This window comes from Ylistrum balloti, unplaced genomic scaffold (genome assembly GCF_031769215.1).
Source record: "Ylistrum balloti isolate Yb309-2 unplaced genomic scaffold, AGI_CSIRO_Ybal_v1 Utg369986, whole genome shotgun sequence".
Taxonomy (NCBI): Eukaryota; Metazoa; Mollusca; class Bivalvia; order Pectinida; family Pectinidae; genus Ylistrum; species Ylistrum balloti.
In genome coordinates this window covers 524,917-543,589 of record NW_026782071.1, presented here as the reverse complement: position 1 = coordinate 543,589, position 18,673 = coordinate 524,917, and the positions used below count along the sequence as shown (strand labels likewise).

Here is an 18,673-nt window from a genome sequence, read left to right as displayed (position 1 = left end):
AACAGTCATTACTTGTAAGGGGCACTGCAAAGCATCATCAGTCATTCTCTGTATGTGGTCATACCACACCCCCTGTTATAGCTTTAAGGGGTCTCTACCACGCCCCCTCAACTAGTATTTTCATTGTGGCCCTACCACGATCCCACAATCATTGTGTTAGGGAAGGGGGGGGGCTCTACCACGCCTCATCAGTCGTTCTCTTTATATGGCCATACATCGAACCCCCTCAGTCATTGTGTTAGGGAGCTCTACCACGCCCCTCAACCATGACTTTTAGATGGTCCTACTATCACCCCTTAGTCATTGCTTTTAGGGACCCCTTCCCCCCTCCCCCCCCCGACCATTACTTTTAGATGGCCCTATTATCACCCCTCAGTCATTGCTTTAGGGAGCTCTACCACGCCCCTCAACCATTACTTTAAGGTGGCCCTACCACGCCCCCTCAATCATTGCTTTAGGGAGCTCTACCACGCCCCTCAACCATTACTTTAAGGTGGCCCTACCACGCCCCCTCAATCATTGCTTTAGGGAGCTCTACCACGCCCCTCAACCATTACTTTAAGGTGGCCCTACCACGCCCCCTCAGTCATTGCTTTAGGGAGCTCTACCATGCCCCGCTACCATTACTTTAAGGTGGCCCTACCAGGCCCCCTCAGTCATTGCTTTAGGGAGCTCTACCACGCCCCTCAACCATTACTTTAAGATGGCCCTACCAGGCCCCCTCAGTCATTGCTTTAGGGAGCTCTACCACGCCCCTCAACCATTACTTTAAGGTGGCCCTACCACGCCTCCTCAGTCATTGCTTTAGGGAGCTCTATCCCGCCCCTCAACCATTACTTTAAGGTGGCCCTACCACGCCCCCTCAGTCATTGCTTTAGGGAGCTCTACCACGCCCCTCAACCATTACTTTAAGATGGCCCTACCACGCCCCCTCAGTCATTGCTTTAGGGAGCTCTACCACGCCCCTCAACCATTACTTTAAGGTGGCCCTATCACGCCCCCTCAGTCATTGCTTTTAGGTGAGTAGACTGTGTGTTATTAATGTATGTTAATGAGTGAACAAACGTTTTTGGATATACTTTTATTTTAATAGGAAAACTTCTAAAAATCTTATGTAACGAGATGAAACAACAATGTTCCACAAAACCGACAAACAAATTAAAAAGGATTACAATGTCGAGCTTATCCTATACACGGTTTAGTATGTCTAAGCCCATTTCTTTGATGTTTTCAACATAACTGATAAATGAGAAACACGGTTTCAAAAAATGTATGAATCATCACGCCAGTAAAGCAATGAGATAAAGCCCCTGTCCACGGTGACACAATTTCTTTCCACAACATTGTTTATTGCTAAAAAGTCTAGCTTAATCTTATTGCCCCTATATTACACACAGGAAGTCTGGCTGTAAAATCATAGACTGTTAGAGGTCGCAGGGCCCTACATGTGGCTGAACACGTGACAGTCTTATATTTTCCAATCAGGCACTTGTTATCTACAAACGCTATACAAACTGAATTTCGGGTGGTTTATTTTTTTTTTTTCATGATATTTAAATAATTTTGGCGATAGTTTCACTCTCATCATATCGCATTCGTCTTAAAAGTAGTCAACCAAACGTCCCCTAGCATTCCCATATGCTCTCGAAAAAGAGTTTTAAAGATTGAGTAATTTATAATGTTGCTATAAACGTTTAAAGAACATCTCTCAATCGTTGTATGTTTTCTTTGAATGTAAATAAGAGTGTTTGTGACCTTGATCTTAACTTGACAGGGGCAAGTTGATAAGGTTTGCGGTGACCGTGCAATAACTATTTTGTAATGACTTAACGTTAGGCCCTTAAGTCGTACCTAGATGATGATTTTAAAAAACATGGATCTGTCGATATGTCAACATTTGTCAATTTGACGCCACATTGATTGTAAGACACTTGGAAATGCTGTCAGGGGCTACCGATGGTAGCTTTGTACAAGAACTGAATAACATGTCCTAGGACTTTCTCCGTTCCTTATTTTAGAGTTATTTCGTTCCATTTACAATACCTTCCATATAGTTTAAAATCCACGAACAAGTTTTCGGCATCATGGGTTACAAATTTTGATATAAATGAACGTGTTTGTAAAGTTCGTTCCTATTATTTGAATCTTTTGGCATGTTTTACTTTTCATGTTACACTTGAGCTATCTTTCCTCGACTTTACACATATATAAAATGTCGTCTAATTCTATTATCAATCACCGTGCATTTCCACAAACAAAACCAAAACATTGCACCATTTTAATCATGAAACGATAATACGCACAAAAATACACATATGTTTTTTCTACATATTGTACAAAGATACGTCATTTTAATATTTATCAAATTTAGTGGTATTGAAATTAATTATCCGATCTGTTTTTTTAATTTCATATACCGAGATGAAAATTTAGATCACATTAGCATCAAAAAACCATGTAAGAACGCCCCTCATAAATAACAACGTATATATTTACATATCTGAAAGAACGCTACGCCACCGGGTCATGAAACTGGATATTACCATCTTCGTAGTAATTATCGATGCAATCATGATTGTCTTTCATCGGACACTTTGAAAATTTATAAACTTTCTTAACCCCTCCTTCACTTGCGTGCTGTTGATGTAAGAAAATTTCCGGATACATATTACGTGCAAATAGACCGGGATTTCTCATCCCATTCAGAAGACGTCCATTGAAGGGAATCCTGGTCAAATTGCGATGTTCCGCTCTTACTTCATAAGGTTCGATCCAGTCACGTGACCAGATGTCTGCGTGCCAGTGTTTGCTCCTTGCGCCTAGCTGTGCTGGATGTGCAGATGGCGAGCAAACGCTTATTCTTTCTACTCCAACTCTTATACCTTTAGACCCGAGTTTTAATCCACCTTCTTTTAATTTATTGAAATCTTGACAACGAAAGTTGAGATCCGCGTCAGCTTCCCAAGGGATTACATCATACATTTTCACTGCTCCTAATATTGTTCCCGCGTTCAATTGACACGATCCTCCTTCTTTTTCACACATATCCATAAAACCATAACTTAAATCAGCAAGCTCTTGTATACAGCATGGTGATCTAACAAATCCTTTCTTTCTTTGACAAGGATACCCGTAGTCACATCCAAAGTTTATAGTCAGTCCAAAAGAAAACTTCAATCTATACAGATTTCTCTTTCTTCCAAAACTTTCCCATTCTTTTGTTACTTTACTTCGGCGCGGAAAATCCATATCAAATAACGAATCGGCACAAACAGCTGACTCAGTATTGAGTCTCATAAAAAAGTCTTCGTATAATCCCATAGGAGATAATTTACTATCGAATTTTATCTTTTTTAGTGTTTTTGTTTTGATGAGGAACGGTCCGTCCATGTGATCACAAAATGCACAGTCATGCATGGATTCATCGTACCCTTCCTCGAACACAACAGTGTAGTTTCGGTACACCCTCTGATGGCATCCTAAACTCCAAACGTTATCTGAGTTTCTGATAGATCCGCCTATTGCATTGACATTCAATATCTCAATTTCTCGCACAAGTCGCTCAATTCTTGCATTCCAATCCAGTTCCGTTACGTTTCTTAAAACTAAAGTGTATGTCGTTTTCACGTTTTCCATCAACATATTTAATGCCTCACCCTCTGTAATAGTAGATGCCATTTTCTTTACCACAATATTACTTTTCTCTTTTACATTGCCACTATAGTCACCAATTATGACCGGAATTTTTGATCCATACCCATCCCTGGTGAACTCCTTATCTGCAGGCGAATCATAGTTTAGACGAATGATCGTGACAATCTCCTCCAAACGTTTAGAGTAGGAACAATTTTTGATCAGATGACCATATACTTTATCAACATAATACTCAGGACACATACTGCTTGATTTGTATAATTTTCGTCGTGTGACAGCTTCGAACGAAGTACCGAATCCTCTCAGTATTGCATCCATATTTTCACTTGCATACTTCAGTGCTCGTTGTGTTTTGGAACCCCTCGCGTGTAACCTTGCCTTTTTTAAATACACAGCCAAGTCAAATATTTGCCGTCGAATATTTGAGATATTCGTGACATTCGCTTTAATTGACGAAATATCGATTGTCTCCTGCTTTTCCAAGCTTTCAGCGAGCTGCGGAGTCGGAGTTAATCTTAGCTCATAGGGGTTTCGGTATTGAAAGAAGAAATGAAGCGTAATCATACTCCCAATGCCTAAACATATTAGGATGTAAAGGCTTGTCTGCAAAAATATAATAAAAAAGGAAGATTAGTCGTTATAATGAAAAAAGTGTTTACTGTGACTGGTCCGTTTCACAGCTTCTTTAGCAAAACAGCCACAACAACAAAACTGGTCCATCTCACAGCTTCTTGAGAATCCCAAACACGTCAACACAGACTGGTTCATCTCACAGCTTCTTGAGCACACAACCACGACAACACAGACTGGTCCCTCTAACAGCTTCCTGACAAACACAACCACGACAACACAGACTGGTCCATCTCACAGCTTCCTGAACAACGCAACCACGACAACACAGACTGGTCCTTCTCACAGCTTCTTGACAAACACAACCACAACAACACAGACTGGTCCATCTCACAGTTTCCTGACAAACACAACCACGACAACACAGACTGGTTCATCTAACAGCTTCCTGACAAACACAACCATAACAACACAGACTGGTTCATCTCATAGCTTCCTGACAAACACAACCACGACACAGACTGGTCCATCTCACAGTTTCTTGACAAACACAACCACAACAACACAGACTGGTCCATCTCACAGCTTCTTGACAAACACAACCACAACACAGACTGGTCCATCTCACAGCTTCCTGACAAACACAACCATAACAACACAGACTGGTTCATCTCATAGCTTCCTGATAAACACAACCACGACAACACAGACTGGTCCATCTCACAGCTTCCTGACAAACACAACCACGACAACACAGACTGGTCCATCTCACAGCTTCTTGACAAACACAACCACGACAACACAGACTGGTCCATCTCACAGCGACTTGACAAACACAACCACAACACAGACTGGTCCATCTCACAGCTTCCTGACAAACACAACCACGACAACACAGACTGGTCCATCTCACAGCTTCCTGACAAACACAACCATAACAACACAGACTGGTTCATCTCACAGCTTCCTGACAAACACAACCATAACAACACAGACTGGTTCATCTCATAGCTTCCTGACAAACACAACCACGACACAGACTGGTTCATCTCACAGCTTCTTGACAAACACAACCACAACACAGACTGGTCCATCTCACAGCTTCCTGACAAACACAACCACGACAACACAGACTGGTTCATCTAACAGCTTCCTGACAAACACAACCACGACAACACAGACTGGTCCATCTCACAGCTTCCTGACAAACACAACAATAACAACACAGACTGGTTCATCTCATAGCTTCCTGATAAACACAACCACGACAACACAGACTGGTCCATCTCACAGCTTCCTGACAAACACAACCATAACAACACAGACTGGTTCATCTCACAGCTTCCTGACAAACACAACCATAACAACACAGACTGGTTCATCTCATAGCTTCCTGACAAACACAACCACGACACAGACTGGTTCATCTCACAGCTTCTTGACAAACACAACCACAACACAGACTGGTCCATCTCACAGCTTCCTGACAAACACAACCACGACAACACAGACTGGTTCATCTAACAGCTTCCTGACAAACACAACCACGACAACACAGACTGGTCCATCTCACAGCTTCCTGAACAACGCAACCACGACAACACAGACTGGTCCTTCTCACAGCTTCTTGACAAACACAACCACGACAACACAGACTGGTCTATCTCACAGCTTCCTGACAAACACAACCACGACAACACAGACTGGTTCATCTAACAGCTTCCTGACAAACACAACCACGACAACAGACTGGTCCATCTCACAGCTTCCTGACAAACACAACCACGACAACACAGACTGGTTCATCTAACAGCTTCCTGACAAACACAACCACGACAACAGACTGGTCCCTGTAACAGCTTCCTGATAAACACAACCACGACAACACAGACTGGTCCATCTCACAGTTTCCTGAACAACGCAACCACGACAACACAGACTGGTCCATCTCACAGTTTCCTGAACAACGCAACCACGACAACACAGACTGGTCCATCTCACAGCTTCTTGACAAACACAACCACAACAACACAGACTGGTACATCTCACAGCTTCTTGACAAACACAACCACAACACAGACTGGTCCATCTCACAGCTTCCTGACAAACACAACCACGACAACACAGACTGGTTCATCTAACAGCTTCCTGACAAACACAACCACGACAACACAGACTGGTCCATCTCACAGCTTCCTGACAAACACAACCACAACAACACAGACTGGTCCCTCTCACAGCTTCCTGACAAACACAACAACGACAACACAGACTGGTTCATCCCACAGCTTCCTGACAAAAACAACCACGACAACACAGACTGGTCCATCTCACAGCTTCCTGACAAACACAACCATAACAACAGACTGGTCCATCTCATAGCTTCCTGACAAACACAACCACGACAACACAGACTGGTTCATCCCACAGCATCCTGACAAACACAACCACGACAACACAGACTGGTTCATATCACAGCTTCCTGTCAATCACAACCACGACAACACAGACTGGTTCATCTCACAGCTTCCTGACAAACACAACCACGACAACACAGACTGGTCCATCTCACAGCTTCCTGAACAACACAACAACGACAACACAGACTGGTCAATCTCACAGCTTCTTACGCAACACAACCACGACAACAGACTGGTCCCTCTAACAGCGTCCTGACAAACACAACCACGACACCACAGATTGGTCCATCTCACAGCTTCCTGACAAAAACAACCACAACAACACAGACTGGTTCATCTCATAGCTTCCTGACAAACACAACCACGACAGCACAGACAGGTTCATCTCACAGTTTCCTGAACAACACAACAACGACAACACAGACTGGTTCATCCCACAGCTTCCTGACAAACACAACCACGACAACACAGACTGGTCCATCTCACAGCTTCTTGACAAACACAACCACAACAACACAGACTGGTTCATCTCATAGCTTCCTGACAAATACAACCACGACAACACAGACTGGATCATCTCACAGCTTCTTGACAAACACAACCACGACAACACAGACTGGTTCATCCCACAGCTTCCGGAACAACACAACCACGACAACAGACTGGTCCATCTAACAGCTTCCTGACAAACACAACCACAACAACACAGACTGGTCCATCTCACAGCTTCCTGAACAACACAACCACGACAACACGTTCTGGTCAATCCTACCCTTCGCCGCCACCATTAACCTCAGAGCCTTAGCAGCAGCTGACATACTATACTGTGACGGGACGTTCTACATATGCCCTAAACTGTACACGATTCATTCCATGACCTACAACCAGATGCACCCACTTTATTCGCTCTTCTACCACGGAAGTCAGCAGTCGTCTACACCAGACTCCTGGAGAAGCTGAAGATGGAGGAGCAACAACTACAGTTTCTTATTATTGAAAGTATGATTGAAAATTTGAAAATTTAATATAATTAAATTTAGTTTTATAGCTGTAGTGCTGTTTCTTAAATAACTATATTCATGTATAATACGCTTGACAAATCCAGACGTGTTTGCAATGTAGGTAGGAGATAATTGGGATTGAGAATTTCAAATCTAAGACTATCTAATTTAACTTTTAGAGTGTAATGTTTTGACACATTTATCTGTATTACCTGTATTTACCTGGATTTCTGATCAGTTATTTGAATTTTATAAGGATTTTTTGTGATTTCTTTTATAAAACAAATCCTGTTTCTTCTAACAATTTTACCTAAATTATCGGTTTTGGGACAAACAGGACTAAACCTCGTCATGTGTTTAGAGAATTTCTATCACGACACATAAATATTGATTTTTTTATCTTGACAAAGTGATTTCCTGTACAAAGATTACTCGTTACTCAGGCACACTATCTTGTGCATCAAGAGGTCAACATTCAATACATTTATACAACGATATGGTAGACACTTTTACACGTATTCCATTCAATAGCATAATAAATATTATATAGTATTACCCACACCATACTGTTAATCATACAGTAACATTATAGAAAATATTACTCGAGCCATGTACGGTACACTGATATGATAAACATTTTACACACAACGATAATATAGGCAATTTTAAACACAACAAGAAGTATACAGCACATTCATACCTTTTCACATGTATACATTCGTACATCAATACCGTAGCATCATGCACAATATGAACCTTTACCAATGAACATGTGTAATACTTCTTTTATAATATTAGAATCAGTATAACACAAATAGTATATTCATATAATGGTGTGATAGTCACTTTTACACACATAACACATCCATACAGCTACTAATATATTATATTATATTTTTTTTTAACACCCGACTCGGATGCGGGACAGCACAATAATTATCAGGGCTTTTAAAGTCACTTTTCTTTTTATATATGGGTTTTTCCTATTCCAGTTGTTCATGCTTCTGGTATACAACTAGACTTCAATATAACATAGAAAAGTTTTACATATGTAGGTAGTAACACAGAATGTGTACTTTTTATATATTCGTTTAAATTCCGAAGATTAGCACCAGCTTGTCTAACTTTATCTTCAGTTACTTCACTATTAAGAATAAAAGCAAATATATTTTCATTCATATCAGGAATATCAAATTTATCGTCTTCATCATCGGAACTACTAAGTTTTTCATTAAATATTTATAGAATTAATTTAAAGGAATATTGACATCACAATTATTGTTTGTCGATTTATCTAGCTTATTTAAAATATCCCACAATTGTTTAGGATTAGATTCCGACGTATTTCTTATTTGGCTTTCAATATTAACCCTGTAGTTATTATAACTCTTTTGTAAGATTTATTTTAGTCTCTAGAACTTTTATTCATAAGCTCTCGGTTATTTTCCGATGTATGATTTTTATATACATGTTTTCCTTCGTAGAATCTTTTTCTACAACATTCAGCAGTAAACCATGCCTTATCATTAGACGCTTTAGGCGGCATGTATGTTTTCTATTACCACATCATTTACCACGGACAGATTTGTTTTCGTACAAAACAACATATCATTATAATCATTATCAATTATATTTATAAGATCACTATCTGGTCTAGTATAATCTTGGTGTTACCCCGTTTGGCATTAAAATCATTAATTAACCTTATGTTACTAACATTTAAATGCAGTTCATGCAACTTATTTTCAATTGCATTAAAAACATCAGGAGACGCATTCGGAGAGGTTTCTATTGGTATATTAATGGATTTGATGTCCGTAAGTTATACGAGTTTTTGGATAAATAACAGTTAAAAAGACATTCACACACTTACAATCATACACACTATGTCATCATTCATAATGCTGGTATAATATTTTTGGAGGAAACTACGAAAATACTCATTAAATTGTGACAATAAATCTTTCCTACGTTTATTTGCTGATGTTATATACTGTTCTAAATTATGAAGTTGTTTTAGATTTTCGACTTTGAGTAACTAAATGAATTTAAACAAACTATGCATATAAAAATAATATGGCTGAATAGATTTGCTATGCATATCTGCATAACATTTACATTTAATAATGAAATGATATTCGTCTTCAAATCGTTCCATTGCTAAATCGTGTACAGATAAACTTAGAATTAACTTTCTGAAAATTCTGGCCTATGTCGGTATGACTGGAGTTGAAGTCTTTCAACTAGATGTTGGTATAAAAATCCTTAGGTGAAGAATTAACTACGATAAGAAATTGCTGTTAAAATTGTCAATACTATCAATTTAGCAGAACTTTCATTGGTATCTTCAAACATGCATCCAAGGCCGCCAGTTGAAAGGTCACGTTTTCAATTAAGGATCCAATGGTCATTGTTTTCTACCATATTATCATAACACGATTTGAGCACACATTTATTAAAAAATTTAAGCCAATATTTGAAGGGAAAATCTGTCTAACACAATCTATTAAAAAACAGTGTTGTTTTTTCTAGTCCTTTTGGTGACTTAAAAAATGCGATATGCAGTTTTTATCAATTTCTGGAACTTTGTGATAACCCCAGATTTCAAACCCCTACATTGAATACCATTTACATAAGTGTGAAACACAGCAAGACGAGATTCAATAGTAAACACATTCTTTCTACAAATATTATTCACTGTGTATTATGTTTTTCGTCCCAGCTCTGCAAGTTTGTTTTGAGTTTTTGTTATTTTCCATCAAAATTGAAAGTCCAAGGTAAATAAATCCAGCGACTCTTTTAATTTCCTCATTATCGTAAAACCAATTCTAAATAAATCCATCGACTTTTTTAATTTCCTCATTATCGTAAAACCAATTCTACTTCGAACGTATTAAACCACCGTTCCTAAAGATGACTATTTTTGTCTTACTTACATTTACAGTAAAACTCCATTTTCTACTTCACTTATCTAATAAATGGAATATTTTCTGTAAGTCGTCTGGTGTTTCAGATGAAACAAACATCTGTATACGTCAGTAAAAAACGATTGATAGCTTGGATTTCTATCGATGAACAACTATTTTTCATAAATCAATGTCTAAATCTTTAATTATTTTATTACTGTTTAGCAACTCTATTAATTTAAACATACTGGGATGTCTTATATAATAGTTTTCTTATAAATTTACATCTAATTTCGGCATAGCGTGGACACTTCAGAATAAAATGAAATACGTCTTCCAGGTCATGCATATCGCATAAATTACATAATCTGTTTCTTCGATCTATATTGTTATATCGGCCACATTCTATACTAAGCGTATGAGCAGATAGTCTAATTTTACATATTTGCTTTACATAATTAAAATTAATGGCTTTAGTTAAATAAGATTGATGTCCAAAATTACAAATGTATTGGTACAGTTCACCCTTTGAGGATGATGCGATCTTTCTAAAACATTCTTGTTTGTAAATATCACAAATCCGTTCCTTTATTATACGAAATCTGTGATTAATTACAACTGGGTTTTCCCACACGTATCCAAGACCTATTCTATATAATTCCTGTTTAACACTCTGTAACCAATTGTCATTGTAGCCGAGCATCTCAGCATAGCATGATTTAAGAATGCAGTTTTCAGAATTTCTTAATTTTATCAAGTAATTGAAAATACGGAACTTACGGACTACAGTCATAGGGTATCTGCCCAATTCATAATACACCATAACATTACTAGTCTTATTATGTAAACCTAAAATACGTTTACAGAACTTCACATGTATTTTTTTCAATTTCGGGCGCCGTATGAAACCCCCACACTTCCGCCCCATAACTAAGTACACTAGTTGCAAATGTGTCAAACATCGCTAATTGCGTTTCTATATTGAAAAAATTACTTTTGCAGATATTCAAGATTGCAAATAATGCTTTTCTCCCTTGGTCAGCAATAAGCTTTTGTGCTTGTCTGAATTTACCATTAAAATTAAGCAGCACTCCTAAATAACAGAATTTATTCAATACGTCTAATCTGTTCTCCTTATAATACCATTGTTCATTCTCTTTTAATTTCCCCCATTACGGAATACAACAATTTTTGTTTTCGCTGTATTTACAGTCAGATTCCACTTTTCTGTCTAAAACTTCACACTTTTAATCAAGATCGCAGCCACGAGATTCTAACAATATTTGGTCTACTGCATTACAATACTGTACCGAGCTTGTCACCAAAACTGTATAAACTGGCCCTTTACAAATATGCCTTGTCCAAAAAAATTCTGAAAAGATATCGTATGTTCGTCATCTATAAAATCGTATTTCGGACCTCTCACATTTACGTTCATGCCCAAGGAAAAACTCCTCAACCCTTATATAAATATGTAAAATGTAAAAATTCCAAATTGTCAAGGTATTCATAAAAAATCTTGATATCTAGAGGTCGCGGGCATATACACAGCAAACCAATACATGGTTTGACTAGTGGATACGTGTATTTCTGCACGTAGTCCTCAAATTTTTCAAGATTATATATATATACAATACCTACAAGGGGTCGTCTAGACAAAACAGGTTGCTCGAATCAATGCATCTGTACTAGTTGTAGATATACATTGATTGTAACAATGCAGTTACATTGAAAATATATCATTTAAGAAACTACAATAGAGATTGTCTCATCAGTAATTTATATTAAATATACCTTGGTATTAACATTGCAGTTACGTTATATATATATCATTTAAAAAAAAACTACAATATAGATTGTCTCATCAGTAATTGATAATAATTATACCTTGGTAGTAACAAGACAGAGAAGAAGCTACATTACACAGATGGCCGTGCAGTGATTTAGTTATTTTTCCAATAAAGAAGCTAATATTGAGGAGTCATTAAATATTACATAAAGTAAACATACCCTTCATTTTGTGTAAATTTGGTTATTTACAGTAGTATTCCGGAATAAATTTACGTCGTAATTGACAAACACTTGGATTATTACATTGAAACAGAAATTCGTCACCTACTTCCTCAGTATCTTAGTTGCAAATCCTACCTTCTCGCGGAATTTCTGTCCACTTACCTACCTCTTTCTACTGGTAAATGATGATTGGATGAGCAAAATTTACATACAATATTTCTGTTTTTATGATAAAGTTTCGATTCTAAAATTAACTTTAAAAATAGAGTACACATGACCAAGGCTACTATTTTCAATATCATCATTACTATTTTTGTAAAAAAAAAAAAAACGGCTTGAAGTCACTGTTGTACTAAATGTTTTAAGCAGATTTTATTCATCTGATCAAGTATAATTTAAACTAGTATCATAAAGTATTTGTTTTACATAACAAATCCATTTAAAAGTCGCCTCAACCGTAAACAGGGGCGTAGCTAGCCCAGCAGAAATATGTAAGCCCAGGCGAGGAGTCTGGGAGCTGCCTAGGACCCCTGGTTAACTATGAAATGAGTACTTTTCATCAGATTAATATCTTTTTTACAACACTGTAAGTGGATTTTTCGACTAAAGCACAGTTTTCACTTAGGCGCACTCTATATAATATACAAATGAATTTAACTTCGGGCGGTCAATGTTGAAATGACAGATTGCAAACCACAGGCACTCGAGGCCAGGATATTATTTTTTAAACATTGATTTTTGTTTTAGCACTCATGACTGACGTTATTTAAACGAAATATCAGCAGAATTCAAGTTTATGTGCCGGTTGACAAATCCGAGGTCCACGGTCATTAAAAATACACAAGGCAAGCAACTCCAGATTTTAAAAAATCGACCCCTCGCTTGGAAACTGGCTCAAAAAAGTAGTTATGATAAGTTCCTTGTAAAACAATATGTATCCGTAGGTAGTGTGTATATTTACCTTTTACTTGGTGCATAACATTACAGGCAACGAGAAATTCACAATACGTACATGAGATTAACATCTCAATAACCGGAGATTTTATCGTCCATGTAATTATCTTTGACGGAAGTAACATGCCATTTCAAGGGCGGTCACTCCGACTTTTTGGGAGAGGAGTTCTGGATAGCACTATACCAGTGAACAGGTAAGAAAGGTTCCGATGTCATTACGCGCGTAACTTCAAAATAGATATTTTTATTTCTACAAATACATTTGCGGGGATGGAAAAATAATGGCTGGGCAAAGAAAGTCCACATTTGCCAACTCGGATACAATATTTTCAAAAAAAAAAAAAAAAAATAGAAAAAAAATCATGCAGATAATGAAAAAAGGGCGCAATTTATGAAAAATATCGTGGGGGAAATATATTAACTTAGAAATTGGAAATTAAATGATTTTTTCCATAGTGATTTTTGTCAAGTTATTGAGAATATTTGAAAAGAGGCGCAATTTATGAAAAATATCGTTCCTTAGATAAAGCCCTACACCGTTTGCAGCAAAAAAAAAAAAAAATACATTGACTTTTATTCAAGGTCACTTTGGTCCAATGTGTTGATTTTTTAAACGACTTATTCCGATTAACCAAAAGTCCAGGGATCATGATGTTTGTTAAAATGTTTCTTGGGTGAAGGGCAACAAAGTTTGAGAAAAGATATTACTTTGACATTATATTCAAGGTCATGGATAAACCCTTAATTAACATCTTCTGATAACCAAAAAGGCCTTGGGTCATGATATTTGGTCAGGAAGTCCATTGTATGGATGTTTGCCAAAACATACAGTACCTGTAGCAATACAAGCCCTTTGGGCCTCTTGGTTAATAAGTAATATGTATTTCTTTTCAAATATTCTCAATAACTTGACAAAAATCACTATGGAAAAAATCATTTAATTTCCAATTTCTAAGTTAATATATTTCCCCCACGATATTTTTCATAAATTGCGCCCTTTTTTCATTATCTGCATGATTTTTTTTTTCTATTTTTTTTTTGAAAAAAAATTCTCATTACCGCCAGCTTGATTGAAAGTTGATGCATTCTGTATAATCCCTTACCATGATATTGTATCCGAGTTGGCAAATGTGGACTTTCTTTGCCCTGCCATTATTTTTCCATCCCCGCAAATGTATTTGTAGAAATAAAAATATCTATTTTGAAGTTACGCGCGTAATGACATCGGAACCTTTCTTACCTGTTCACTGGTATAGTGCTATCCAGAACTCCTCTCCCAAAAAGTCGGAGTGACCGCCCTTGAAATGGCATGTTACTTCCGTCAAAGATAATTACATGGACGATAAAATCTCCGGTTATTGAGATGTTAATCTCATGTACGTATTGTGAATTTCTCGTTGCCTGTAATGTTATGCACCAAGTAAAAGGTAAATATACATACTACCTACGGATACATATTGTTTTACAAGGAACTTATCATAACTACTTTTTTGAGCCAGTTTCCAAGCGAGGGGTCGATTTTTTAAAATCTGGAGTTGCTTGCCTTGTGTATTTTTAATGACCGTGGACCTCGGATTTGTCAACCGGCACATAAACTTGAATTCTGCTGATATTTCGTTTAAATAACGTCAGTTATGAGTGCTAAAACAAAAATCAATGTTTAAAAAATAATGTCCTGGCCTCGAGTGCCTGTGTTGCAAACCTATTATACACTGGCATGCTCGATTTCGTTATCATAGGGGCATCTCCGAAGCATTTGGGAAACAGAAACTTTTTTAAAAGCGGGCTATCGTAATCCCATTGTCAGTTAGCATCCTTTGTTGTAATATGTGGAATTTTACCACAAGGCGGAAATACTGTACAGTACAGGTAAATATTTGTTTTTGGAGCATACTTGTCGATTCAAACTTCAGTGTGACTGAGCGAAATAAAATTTCTCTCTTCAATTCTTCTTGATAATGACAAGTCCGTATGCGTATATGCTTTAACTTCACATAAACTTTATATATATATCTGAATTTTTAATATGTAACACAAGCAATAATTATTTTTAATTTGTTTATAAGGTTTTTTTTTATAAATTTGAGGTATAATTTTACAATTTTGTAGTGACTCGTAAGCCAATTTTGACTGGATATCGGTATCTGTGTGTCTCTAACTTCAGATGTTTTTAAAGAAATTTAATATCGATATGTGACACTCAAATAGAATAAATAGTATTGTATTGTATAGTGTTGTATTGTAATGTTTTGTTGGAATCATGAGGTGTCAATGGCTGTATTGTCATATAGCTTTCGGTCCGTGAAAAAATTTCGATACATTAAAACGTTCGATTTATAAAACTTTTATTCATCAGGGGGTAAGTTAGTAGTAATACATAGGAATGCAATTCGGGACTAGAAAAAATACTTCGACACATCGAGAAATTCGAATAATCGAAGTTCGATTCATAGAAGTTTGACTGGATCTGTTTTTTTTAATATATAATGTAATATTTTTATGCATGTTTACTATCATATTGTCAAATTAATCCTTGTTACTGAAACAGTTTTTCATTTGGTAATGTACGCTGTGGTTTTAATACTTTTTCAGATGAAAAACCCTGCCATACTCCTATTGTTACAACACCGGGTCGTAGCACTAGCCATATAGACCTTCAGAACTTTTTAATTCTATTTCATCGGTAGTCATTCAAGATTCTACAAATGTCACCCACTTTTATTTAATTTGGTGTGTGGGCGAAATCCATTGTTCTTGAGAGAGATACTGTACTCAATATCAAGCGGATAAAACTTATAATGACATTAAACAGAATCTTAAGAGCGTTCCGTGATACATCGTGTATATAAGAGAGGATTAAAATTTTGACAATAAACAGAAACTTAAGAGCGTTCCGTGATACATCGTGTATATAAGAGAGGATTAAAATTTTGACAATAAACAGAAACTTATGAAGGTCCCGTGATACATCGTATATATAAGAGAGGACTGATTGAAGTTTTGTGTTGAAGTAGTTGCGAAATATCATAAAAAAACACTTGAATGATGAAACTAAATGAAAACCATACTTACAGATGAAGTCATTTCTCGTGTGTTTAATCTATTAACGATCAAGATTGCGTTGGATTTCTCCGCCTTTGTACCTGTATTAAAAAACACACCGTGATAAAATCACCAAACAACCCTTATTCCGAAATTGAAAGAATTTTTGTCAACACCGTCTTAAAATCACCAAATAAACCCTATTCTGAAATTGAAAGAACTTACTTTTAAATCATGCGACAAACGTGTATGCAATGAGGAAGTTCATCACAGCGTCGCATTGCAAATAGTGTATGTAAAGGCTCGCTCAGACAAGTCTATTTATATACACGCTGCAGGCTGAATCAGCATTTCCCCGACTCCGATCAATTGTCAAGCTTATCGCTATGGTATTTTATCGTTTTAGTATAAGAGTTACATACATAAGAATATAATGTACAATATATTTCTATCATAACACATACTAAATATTAAGATTTTATATGAAAATTAATTTACATGGGACAAGATGAGAAGCAAAAAGACAGACTGGCGGGCAGTTAATTACACATCAGAGTACAGGACAACTTTTGTTTAAATATTGCCGGACAATATCATTTTACTGGAGGTAATTGGCCGATCGACAGCTTTTGATTGACAGCGCGGTTTAGCCAATCAGATCGCGGGTAGTATTCGCCTCTTTGTTTACGTTTCGCTACTCCGACATTCTCCGACAATGGTGAAACGTTGCTGCTGGGGAACTTCAAGATTTCAAGATTTTTATTTCTCTCAGACAACAACAATGTGTGACAAGAGGTCATACATATTGAAACATTTTTAGTTCATGACAGGCAGCCATAGTTATAAACATGTTATATATTTGTTGATTTTACGAAAACATACATTGTAAGCAGCTCAAACATTTTAATATCTAGGACAATCAATGCTAACAATTAACGCAGTCGCATTATAAAATGTATGACAATCGTTGGATAAACATGCTTACATTCATCAATAACTTTTTATTAAAGACTGTGAACATCCCTTTCATTTTGTATCGGTTAGGATATTTACAGTAGTATCCCGGGATATACTTCAGTCTCAGCTGTTTTACTTCATCATTATTACACAAAAATAAAAAATGAAACTCATCTCCTATACCATTATTACACATGGGACATACTCGATCAAGATGTTGTATCCCTCTCCATCTACCTAATTCTACCGGTAATTTAACATTTGCTGTTCTGAATTTACAGATAAATTCTGCATCTTTTTTATTCAACCGTAATAAATAGTCTTCAATACCAAATTCATTTTTGAAAATACTATATACTTGTCCTCTGGACGATTTTTTCATTTCGTCAAACCAAGATTGGAAAAAAAAACTGGTCCTTCAGTCTCTGAGCAACTTCAGATTTTAAAAAATTGATATGTGGTAAACAAGTTTTCTGAAACATCCATACATGACCTAATCCAACACTGTTTAAAATATTTTTGATGCAGTTTATCCATTTGAATTCTATTTGGCCTGTTTCGTTGAGTGAAAACATCAATTTATACATGCAACTTGATAATTTATTCTCATTCAGGATTAGTGAGTACCAATATTTAACCATTCTTAATTTAATATCTATAGTAATAGGGTATCTTCCGATTTCTCCGTAGACCATAAAATTGGTTGTACTTTTCTTCAACCCCAAAATTCTCTTACAAAATTGTAAATGTATCTTTTCAATTAGATAACAGTTCTCATATCCCCATATTTCACTTGAATATAATAAAATCGGGGATACCAATGCATCAAATAATTTCAATTTCAAATCAAGCGGTAAATCAATATTTCTTATTTTTCGGTATACTACAAACAGGGCTTTTCGAGCTTGCTCAGACAAGTGTTTTTTGCCGCGGCAAAACTACCATTGTAATTAAAAATAACTCCTAGGTAGGGGAACGAGCTTTGTATATCAAGTTCGTTATTGTAAAGTTAAAAACTATTTCTAGATTTATTCTTTCTTTTAGAAAAAATGACAATTTTAGTTTTCTCGGTGTTCACTCCTAATTTCCAATTTTGGCAGTACTGTTGGAAATGATTTAACATAGCTTGCAGACCCTCTGGTGTTTCAGATATTAA

General features: G+C 36.6%; 1 protein-coding gene across 1 annotated transcript in view; it reads right to left on the bottom strand.

Annotated features, from left to right (window-relative positions):
* Nucleotides 1–2,507: 2,507 nt before the first annotated feature.
* The window catches only part of LOC132547856 (uncharacterized), a 40,376-nt gene continuing 24,210 nt past the window's right edge, over nt 2,508–18,673 (bottom strand). The window contains exon 2 of the mRNA XM_060211660.1: nt 2,508–4,257. Within this exon, the coding sequence (XP_060067643.1) occupies nt 2,512–4,257 (1,746 nt within the window). The 3' untranslated portion in view covers nt 2,508–2,511. The remainder of the gene's footprint in view (nt 4,258–18,673) is intronic.